This window comes from Entamoeba nuttalli, assembly GCF_000257125.1.
Source record: "Entamoeba nuttalli P19 unplaced genomic scaffold asmbl_8150, whole genome shotgun sequence".
NCBI classification, from domain to species: Eukaryota; Evosea; order Mastigamoebida; family Endamoebidae; genus Entamoeba; species Entamoeba nuttalli.
This window is the reverse complement of record NW_008578988.1, coordinates 4,108-14,751: the sequence shown is the minus strand read 5'-3', so window position 1 is coordinate 14,751 and position 10,644 is coordinate 4,108. Positions and strand designations below refer to the sequence as shown.

At 27.8% G+C, this 10,644-nt stretch overlaps 6 protein-coding genes across 6 annotated transcripts in view; 2 read left to right on the top strand and 4 right to left on the bottom strand.

The window, feature by feature from the left end:
- Positions 1 to 710: 710 nt before the first annotated feature.
- Positions 711 to 2,231, bottom strand: ENU1_181350 (hypothetical protein; the record flags this gene model as incomplete). The annotated part of the gene is made up of 1 exon (XM_008861496.1): positions 711 to 2,231. One exon carries the CDS (start codon positions 2,229 to 2,231, stop codon positions 711 to 713), a length of 1,521 nt encoding a protein of 506 aa, XP_008859718.1.
- Positions 2,232 to 2,505: 274 nt separating this feature from the next.
- ENU1_181340 (phosphoesterase, putative) lies at positions 2,506 to 3,759 on the top strand (the record flags this gene model as incomplete). The annotated part of the gene is made up of 1 exon (XM_008861495.1): positions 2,506 to 3,759. One exon carries the CDS (start codon positions 2,506 to 2,508, stop codon positions 3,757 to 3,759), a length of 1,254 nt encoding a protein of 417 aa, XP_008859717.1.
- Positions 3,760 to 3,788: 29 nt separating this feature from the next.
- On the bottom strand, positions 3,789 to 4,979 carry ENU1_181330 (DENN (AEX-3) domain containing protein; the record flags this gene model as incomplete). The annotated part of the gene is made up of 2 exons (XM_008861494.1): positions 3,789 to 4,636; positions 4,721 to 4,979. The coding sequence occupies 2 exons, from the start codon at positions 4,977 to 4,979 to the stop codon at positions 3,789 to 3,791; spliced, it is 1,107 nt and encodes a 368-aa protein (XP_008859716.1).
- A 114-nt stretch (positions 4,980 to 5,093) lies between these two features.
- On the bottom strand, positions 5,094 to 9,522 carry ENU1_181320 (brefeldin a-inhibited guanine nucleotide-exchange protein, putative; the record flags this gene model as incomplete). Its single annotated transcript, XM_008861493.1, has 1 exon — positions 5,094 to 9,522. The coding sequence occupies one exon, from the start codon at positions 9,520 to 9,522 to the stop codon at positions 5,107 to 5,109; it is 4,416 nt and encodes a 1,471-aa protein (XP_008859715.1). The 3' UTR covers positions 5,094 to 5,106.
- A 268-nt stretch (positions 9,523 to 9,790) lies between these two features.
- On the top strand, positions 9,791 to 10,453 carry ENU1_181310 (Rho family GTPase; the record flags this gene model as incomplete). The annotated part of the gene is made up of 2 exons (XM_008861492.1): positions 9,791 to 10,081; positions 10,136 to 10,453. The coding sequence occupies 2 exons, from the start codon at positions 9,791 to 9,793 to the stop codon at positions 10,451 to 10,453; spliced, it is 609 nt and encodes a 202-aa protein (XP_008859714.1).
- Positions 10,454 to 10,537: 84 nt separating this feature from the next.
- Positions 10,538 to 10,644, bottom strand: part of ENU1_181300 (hypothetical protein) — a gene marked incomplete at both ends in the record, with an annotated part of 654 nt that continues 547 nt past the window's right edge. Inside the window, one exon of the mRNA XM_008861491.1 lies at positions 10,538 to 10,644. This exon is cut by the window's right edge and continues 547 nt beyond it. Within this exon, the coding sequence (XP_008859713.1) occupies positions 10,538 to 10,644 (107 nt within the window).

Here is a 10,644-nt window from a genome sequence, read left to right as displayed (position 1 = left end):
TTCTGAAATAGTATGAATTGGTGGAAGTGACAAATCTAATGAAACGGGAGTTTTCCATGAAACTGAAAAAATATTAGCATTTGAACCATTAGTTTTATCAATTCGTTCTTTAGGGTGTTCACATAAATAATCAAATAACAAAGCAGATGTTAACGACGTTGGTTGGTTAGGAAGAATACCAAATAAATATTCTCCAGAAGGAGTAACCCGAAATGACTTAATTTGAGTAGTTGAGAGTTTCATTGCTGATAATTCTTTCTTAAATAAAACTGCTTGGCTTGATTGTGTTAGAGCATTAATTTCATCTCGTAATGTTTGTAATTTAAATGATTCTCTTCCAATTCCATCAGACAATACATTTTCAATTAACGATTTAATATATATAATCTTTCCAGTAATTCCAGTCATTGTAAGAATATCATTAATTTCTGACTGATTTTGTTTCCCATTCTTTTTTGATGTTGAATAAACAATTTGTTTGATTTGAACTAAACAACTGTCCATAATAATTTTTCTGAGATTTCTTGGTTTAGAGATATTTGCATTTGATTGGTCAACGCTTCTTTTCTAACTTTCTTTTTCTTTTTTTGTTTTTTAGTTTTTGTGAATTCTAAAAATAGAAATATAAGGTGAACTTTAAATATGAATGATTTCAAGTTGAATAAGGAAAATGAATAGAAAGAGAGAATGAAGGATTTTCTTAGATTAATCTACAATTTAAACGCTTCGTGACAGCGTTGTACTGCTTTTAAAAATTGTTCCTCTGTTTCTATTGAAGGAGAAATCTTAGAAGTAACTTTGGGAGGTAGTGAAGCGTGACTAACTATATGATGAAGTAACCTATGGAACAAATCTAAGATATTATTGATTGAATATTTTTTGTTTAATTCGATGATATCGTAAATATCTTTCTTAAAATAATAAAGGAGTTGTTGTGGAGTAAGAGGATCATTTGAATAAAATTCATACAAGTTATAATAAATAATATTTAAAACATCTCTTAGTAATGAATGTTTAACTTCATTTGTTGATTCACTGAGAAGTGATGTAAGAAGAGTTGCTGTTCCATTAATAAAGCTGCCAATAATTTCTTCTTTGTTATTTGAAATAGTAGAAAGTGATTGAATCACTTCTTTTGCTACATCCTCTTCTCTTTCATTAAAAATAAGTGTTACAAATAATTCAAAAAGAAGCCTATTGATTTTTTCTTCTATAGGATTATTGTTTGGTTGAATAGGTGTAGTACTTGAGTTTTCTTGTTGACACGTTCTTTCTTGTCCAACTGAATGTAATACTGTTCTTGTATTACCTCGAAACGCATGTAAATTATCAATTGGAATAGACCGAGGTCTCATGTCTAATATTTGGAATGATATTGTAGGGACTGGCCTTGCTATGATTTGACTATCTATAGACCTTAATTGATTTAAAAGGGTATTGGTAGAATTTGAACTATTATTATTATGATTTGAAGATGGAATAGGATTGATTTGAGGTTGGTTAGTTTCTCTTCTTTGTTGTTCTTCTCTAAGTCCATTTTGATTGGTGTTTTGTTGTAGCTGTGAATTATTATTCGTAGTATTGACATTTTGTGAATGAACAGTTTGTTGATTTTCAACAGGGCTTTGTTGTGGTTGAGTAGCATGACCAATTTGAAGACTTTGGCTATTGATGTTGCGAAGTAAATTTATAAGAGATTGTTCTATAATTTGACTAAACATTGGTTGTTCTTCTGTTTCTTGTGTTCTAGTTACATTGTTTGTTTCATTGTTACTTTGAGATGGTTGTGAGTTAGTTGTATTAATTGAAGATTCATTTTGAGTATTGACTACAACAGTAGGAGTTCTTATAACACGAACCATTTCTCCTGTATTAGGATTGTTAACATAAAGAATAATTCTAGGATTATTTCTTAATCCAAAGTCTCTGACCATATCATCCATCAACGCATTTATTGCATCTTCATCATTACTTATTGTTCTTTGGATATCAGGTGAATATAAATAACATAAAGAATCATCATAAACTTCATTTTGTTCTAAACTTTTGTGGGGGTCTAATATCTTTCCTTTACAAATTAAACGTAGTGGAGCATTAATTTCCATTTGAAAATGTTCAGAACATTGTAAATATAATTTATCAGCAACCTCATCAAAATTCATCTTAAACATAATAGTTTGGTTTTTCTCAAGGCATTTAACAAAGACTTTGATTTGTTTCTTGTCTTCCATTTTGATTTACTTCTTTTTCGTTCGCTACTTTTTTTCCTTTCTTTTTCAAAAACCTCACTGAACCCCTTTTTTCTTCTTTTATCTAACATTCATTCCTTTTTCAAACAATGGTGATTCTTATTGAATCACTCAATAAAAAAACAATAAAAAATCAGACACAAAACAAGTTAATTCCATCTTCATTATTATATCTTTCATTACTTTTCGATTTTTGATGACGTTTCTTTTCCTTTACATAAAATCATCTCGGAATAAACTGAAAATAAAAAATATCATGTCAGAGTCTAAAGTGTCTCCAACCTTTTTTGTTATTGCTATCGTTATGTGTTTTTTTATGACTTTTTTGTTCTCAATTACAGTATCAAGACTAGTTCTGTTAATACCTTTTGTTTCATATGACAATGACTTATCAACTGTTGGACGTGATTTTGCAATTACTTTAATTATCAGTCTTGTAGTTCCACATATTTTTGTATTCTCAACATTTGTAATTTTCGTATGTGACTTCATTTTTAAAAGCAAGTGGTTCAGAATAATTAATTTATATTCATCAACTATAGATCTTTGTATTTTTAATTTGATACCATTCTCTCTTATCTATGATGTGATAAACATCGTATTGATTTCAACAAAATTATTTGGCAGTTCATTATTTAGAAATGATTTATATCACCGAGGTAAGTTTATATCGTTTATAACTGGAAATTATATGCCAAATAATTACCGAATTACTATATTTTGTTTAATTATTCTTTGTTCAATTCTTTTTGATATTTATTCATTATGGCAAGGACATCGTTTACCATTTAAACATATCACACTTACATCTCCTAAAGTTTCAAAAGTGGTACAGTTTGTTCATATAAGTGATGTTCATATTGGCAGTAGATTCCTTTCACATTCACAACACATAGTTAAAAAAATTCTTCCCCTTCATCCAGATTTTGTTGTTATTACTGGTGATTTAACTGATTCTCCAAATGTTCAAACAGAAGAATTAATGCCATTTAAAGCTTTAACAAATGAATGTCCAGTTTATATGTCAACAGGAAATCATGATTATATAACAGGGATACAACATTTATTAGTTATGTTAAATTCGTGTGGGATTACTCTTTTACAAAATAGAATGAGTATAGAAGAAAAGTACAATTGTGCCATAATTGGAACTGATGACAGTAATACTGAAGAAGAATATGTTGAAGAAATGAATATGGTATCTCAATTACCATCTGCTGAGACTTACAATATTATTTTACAACACCGTCCATTCGGATATAAACAAACATGTGAAAAAGGGATATTTGATCTTATGCTTTGTGGACATACTCATGTTGGTCAATTTGCACCATTTAGTGTTATTGTTTATTTATTCTTTAAAAAGGCATATGGATTATATACTATTAAGTCTGATAGAAATAGAATGTATTTATACACTCATCCAGGAACAGGTGCATGGTCAGCTCATATGAGAAGTGCTGGAACAAATGACATTACTATCTTTCATATTAAGCCCTTAGAAAATTGAAAGAACATACAGTCAATTATCACTTTATTTTATTGCATTTTATATTGTTTTCCTCTTTGCTTAGTGAGGTCATCAGTTGGAAAATTGAATTGGAATAATGAATCCCAAAAATTAGGTTCAGGTGGATCAACTGTTTGTCCACCTCCTTTCAACATTTCATTTTCTATCTTTTGTAAATATTGATCAAATGCACCAGTTGTAGAAAAGAAATCAATGAATTTTCTACTTCCTGCTTTGTAATTATATGTTTTCTTATATTTTTTCATATCCATTTCAGCAACTAATGTCCCTCGTTTATTTTTTAATGAAATAAATGTTTCTGGTGCTTGAAGAAGTTTAAGAATATATTGATTAAATGTTTGTTTAAGCATGACTGGTATTTGTTTTGGCATTTCCATCAAAACACTCTTTAAACTTTCTCTTAGGTATTGTGTTGCGAATTCTGGGAATAAATTTTTATCTTGTTGTATCATAAGAGGGTCGTTTGAACGAGTAGTTCCATTGTCTAAATCAACAACAACTACTTTATTTGTTAATGGTTGCATTAATGAAAATTGGTATGTTGATATCCCACAAATGAATGGAGTTGGAAGGTCAACTAATTCACTATAACAACGTGGTAAGAGTGTAACTATGGGATGAGGCCAAGACAATGGCCCAATAAGTTGTAGTGCTGATAAAATGAAACAAGTAACTGTTTCATAGTTACTACCAACAACAATAATTCTTCTTTCACATAATATAGAATTAAATAATAACATGACTTGAGAAAGAAGAAGTTTCTCAACAACAATAGGAATATCCATATCTAAAATTTTTTCAGTTGAAAGAGGACGTTCTGGAGATTCTAAAATATCATTGAGATATTTTTCAAGACCTTCAAAGTTATTTTTCCAATATGTTTGGGAGCGAATAACGACTCTTCTAAAAAAAATTTCCCAACAATAAAAACTTATCAAACAAATACTGCCATCTTCTGTTCTTAATGTATGACCATATTGTGTGCCTGATGGTGTTGTAAACGTTACAATAAAATAACTAGGAAGAAAATCAGTTTCTGGTAATTCTGGATAAAGAAATAGATGAATATTTGAAGGTGCTTTGAAAGCAGAAGGAAATGAGAATGCTGGTTGAATAGGATTAGAATTTTCTTGTAATTCAGTAGGTGGTTGGATAAAAACACATCCTTCAAAGAGATGATGGTTCCATTCTTGTTGCATGAGGGGAAAGAGAGAAACAGAAAAAAGTTCTTTTTCTTTAAAAGAGACTTTTATTGCTTCTATTTATTTCTTTTTTTCATATGAAAAAACTTAAAATATAAGAATGAAATAAAATTATGAGATTTCATCATTTTTTTTTTAATTCGTTTGTTTGTATTGTTCTATGTTTATGCAATAATAAACGAAGAATCTCTCTTAAATCTTCATCCTTCGTCGAAATCATGTCAATAAAGTAATCATATAAGAAATCAACAATCTGATAATAAACGGTGTCGTTAGTTATTTTTATTAATTGATTTGTGATTGATATTATTACACTCTTTGTAATAGACAAACTATATTCACATTTATTATCAACATAACATTTAAGTAATGTTTGAGCAAATAAGAAATATAATTCTGACATTAACTCTCTGTGATGTTTATCACTTGTAAAAATATTTAAATACATTTCAAATAATTGAACAACATATAAATCATAAATTTCAATAAGTGTTTCTGACTTAACTAATGAACTTACATCTTCTGGGTGTTTATTGAATAGAGTGAATAATTCATTGAATACATTAGTTAATTGAGTAAATAAAATTACCATATCATCATCAGAAATAATTTTAGTGAGTATATTAAATAAAGCAAATAATGCTTGTGAGACATTATTAATTCCTGAAATTTTTTCAATTAGTGAAGATGTAAATTGTGGTAATGATTGAGTAAATTCTTGCCCAGTAACTAGAGAAAGATGTTTTAATTTAACTTGTTGTAAACAGATCTTTTTATGTGATTGGGTATCTTTAATATAACATTCTTCACAACAATATTTTTGTTTACCACAAATTGGGCATGTCATTAAATATTCACTAATAACTTCTTTCATACAAATCATACAATTTCCTTTTAACTGTTTTTCCTTTGTTAGATTAACTTCTGTTGTTTTATCAGATTGATATTCATTATAAATAGGTATAAATTGAACAACTGATGTACAAAATACAGAAAATTTCTCAATGAATGAATGCATTAATATAGTGTCATTAGTATTTGCAACTCCACCAATAAATTGATTAATAAATGATAATGCAGCTGAAGAAAAAGCTGGTCCTTCATGAAATATAACATAAAAAGCAAATTCAATAAGATCAACTAATAACATACAATATTCATGTTGTTCTAATAAGAAATCAAGAGTGGCAACAAATAGAATTTCAAAAATATTACTTACCCATTGATTTGATATATCAGTAGTAAATAATGGTAATATACAATCTGTTAATATTGTTTCCATTAGTTCATGACTAGTAACATTACCAATTGATCTTAATAACCCAAAAAATATTTCTATAGAATTTGTTGCAACAGAAATATATAATGAATGAATATTTGTTGATAAGACTTTAAACATTGGAATGATATTCCTATAACAATTATCATTTAATTCAACTTCTTTTTTACCAACAAAGAAATTTGTTAAAATCATTTGAATCAAAGAATTAACTTGTAACCCAACTTCTTCAACAGATTCAAGTCTTCCAAAAGACTTTAAACATCTAAGGAACAAGAAGAAATACTTTTCATAATAAGGACATTTTTCAAATAACTTATATACTTGTTTAAAAAATTGGAAAGCAAGAATTGATACTCTAGCTTCATCAACAGAGGCAAAAAGAACTATATCAAATATTGTTTCCCATCCACTTTTTAAATTCTCTCCACATCTCTTATTTGTTAAGATTTGTTGAAGAACTTGAATAACAAATTCTCTTACATTAACACTTGGATGATCTGAAATAATAACAACAAAAGGTTTCAAAAATTCCTTTTGGTTTTCAACAGAAACTTCTTGGCTCATCATTGATTTCATTGTTAACTGTCGAAGATTATCTAACACTGACATAGCAACATCTTCAATTGGATGTAGTCCACACCGAATATAAAATGGAACTAAATACCTCCATATTTTCTGGAAAACAATTTCACTTCTTCCAATATTTGCTTCAGCTGAAATGACTAATTTTTGAAGTATGTATATTCTTGGAATAGGTGCTTCTAATTCTTTTGTTGCAGCACCACATAACCCTTTAAAGAAATAAACAATTGCTTCATCAGAAAAGTCTATTGTATTATAAACACTACCTAATTCAACATCTCCTATATCAAGAATACATTGGGGAACATTTTCAGTTAATAACACACGTTCCTTTACTGGTCCTTTATAGTCAGAAGAATATTCAAATCTTTTTATTCGTTGTTCTTTAATTGGAACTTTATTAGACTCTTCTTTCCACCCAGAAGCTAGCATATGTAAACGTTCCATCTTTAATATAACTTGAAGACAGTCTTCCCAACAATCTTCAAGATATTCAAAATCAGTTACACAAACATCAATTAATGTTTCTACAGCCATAACATTTCTTTGTGAGATAGTATTTACAACATCAAGATGAGTAATTACTAATAATGCTTTTATAATTTGTGGTTTTGTCTCATGTCTTAGAATGCAAGACATATGAATTGTATCAATTAATCCTTGAAGAACTAATTTAATGTCTTCTATTTTATCAATATTTTCAAATGTTCTTTCAATTGATTCTGCTAATGGAACTGCAATAGTTTCATATAATTTTAATGGAACTAATGTTGATTTTTCCAAAACAAATGGTGTGAATGTAGATCCTTTTAATTTAGCAATACAATAGTCTTTCATTTTTTCTAAGTCAGATTTAATTTGAAGTATTCTTTTCTTTCCTTGAAATTCATTTTTATTTGTTTCATTGATTTGTTGAACAATAGATATTTTAGGAAGATGAAATGCTTCTTTAGTTGTTCGTTCATAAATTCCTTTAAGAATATTTTCTTCAATAGAAAGTCCAAATCCAGAATTAATAACTTCCTTAAATTTTTCAAATGTATCCATTGCTTTTGTTTTTGCTGATGGATTATGAGATTCTGTTGATAAGAAAATTACACTTGTAGCTAATTGATAAATATTAACTGCATTCAATGACATTTTAGTTAGTCTTTCTTTATTACATTCAAAATAATGATTTCCAAAACATTCCATAACTCTATCAACGACTTGAGACTCTCCTCCCATAACAAAGAGATTAAATACCATTCGTAATCCTTCATCAATCTCTTTATCTTTAAAATCTAAACTATTGATACATGCTTTTAATACTTGTTGATTAAATTCATCATGTTTTCCAACATAATCTCCAATAGCGACTTTGTCTAAATCAACATTTTTAGTAAAAAATTCTACAATGTCTTCAACTGATTCACCACAAAAACCTCCTTCTTTAAATAGTTCTATTCCTTTCTTAGCATTTTCTTTGAAAATTGTTTTGATGTCATTGTACTTTTGTTTTAAAGCAAGTAATTCATGAATATTAAAATCTCCTTTGGGAGGTTCAGTTACTTCTTTTCTAAATGACTTTATTACTTGTCTTAATGTATTAATTGCAGAATGTTTTACTGAATAATCTTGTTCATTTTCAACTAGATATAATAAAACACAAATCATTTCAGTTATAATATTTTCTCCATATAATTCACAGTCACAATTAATATATATTTCACAAAAAGCATTTTTTTCACAAACAAAGTTTAATAATTCTAATATCTTTAATTTCATTGTTGGAAAAATAATTGGGTGTCTTAATAGTGGTATATAAATAACATGAAATACTTCGTTTAATAATCCTTTAAATAAAACTTTGTGTTTCATTATTGATTTAACTAATAAAATAGACTCATCAAATAATAATTCATCTGTTGAAGATAATATAAGACACTCTTGTATATCTTGATAAAAAGACTTGTTGTCTTCAATCACTTTTTTGAATGAATTACATGAACGTAAAGTGGGTGAAAATGTATCTAACCATGTAGATATTAATCTAAGACTATGTAATTGACATTTTAAGTCAAGAGTTTCTTTGGCTTCATTTGTAATTGTTGAAAGAAAAGTTTTGAATGTAGTATCAACAGTACTTCTTTGTGTCCAATGTGTTGTAGTGAGTGAGTACAAATAATGTAATAATTCGATCGAATCATAGAAACATGGAAGAATATCATTTATTACTGGAGATGAAATACTTGAACGTTTATTTTCTTTTTCTTCATCAATTACAGAATTAGCCATTTCCATTTTCATAACAATAACACCAATTAATTGAGTTAAATTATTAATAGCTGAACTGATACTTGACTCATGAATATTTAATAATAAAGTAGCATCAAAAATGACTCTAAATGCTCTTAATAATAATTCTGAATGAATATGATGAGTTTGAGAAATAATGAAAGTACTAACACATTTGATAATCGAAGTGTTTAGAGTTGTATTTGCAGTATACTTAAATGAAGAAAGTACACATTCTACTGCAGCATCATATAATACAGGTGGAATATAACCACATGTAGCAGAAGATTCAATAAAATCAATTAAACTACCGCAAATAATAATCTCTTTTGGAGGGCATTCATTCATTAAATTAAAAATAAATTCGAAAAGTTCTTTATGTGATCCATTTAATAACATTTTTTTATAATTTGGAGAGGATATTATCTTTTTTAATTCTTCACTTTTTGTCTTAAGCGATCTCACTTTTTTTGTCAAAGAAACTATATTGTCTAATAACGAATCAATCGCAGACATGAATTGATGATTTTCAGTTCTTGTAGTTATTTCATTCATATTTTCTGTTTTTTGTTTTTCATTTCTTTTTGTTACAAATAACATTAAATTCAAAGTAAAAAGGCAAAAATAAAAATAGAAACTTAAAATCTTAAAAAAAAAGAAAAGAAAGATGTCTGAGAATGTAAAGCTCGTAGTTGTTGGTGATGGTAATGTTGGAAAAACATGTATGTTGATGTGTTATACTTCTGATGAATTTCCAACTGATTACATTCCAACTGTATTTGATAATTATGTTGCAAATGTAGTTGTTGATAATAAAAAAATTAACCTTGGATTATGGGACACTGCAGGACAAGAAGAATATAATTCTCTCAGACCTTTATCATATCCACAAACTGATATTTTTTTGTTGTGTTTTTCAGTAGTTTATCATGCATCATACATTAATGTGAGAGATAAAGTTTGTTTTGGTTTGCTACAAGTTAGTCCCTATTCTTCTAAAATTGACAATTAGTGGGTCCGTGAAGTTCGTCAACACTGTCCAACAGCTAAATTAATGGTTATTGGAACAAAAATAGATTTAAGAGATGACCCAAAAGAAGTAAAAAATTTACAAGATAATGGAGAAGTACCTTACACAAAAGAAGATGGAGATAAATTAGCACAGGACCTAAATGCCTATTGTTATATGGAGTGTTCAGCACTAAAACGAGTTGGCTTGAAACAAATATTTGAACAAGCTGTTCGATATACATTAAAAGACAGAAATGAAAAAGATGGTGATATTACCAAAAAGAGTGAAAATAAAAAATCTAAATGTTACATTTTCTAATTGAAACGTTTTAATCTTCAACTTATAGACTATCTATCTCTTCGTTAGAAAAAATCTTTGTTTTCTCTTTCTAGTTTGATATTTTTAGTTATGAGAAAATATTTTTTCTAATACAAAAACAATATCGTATTTCACTCTAACAATATGAAAAAATATGAAACAATAATAATAAAGTTCTTCTTTTTGAAGTA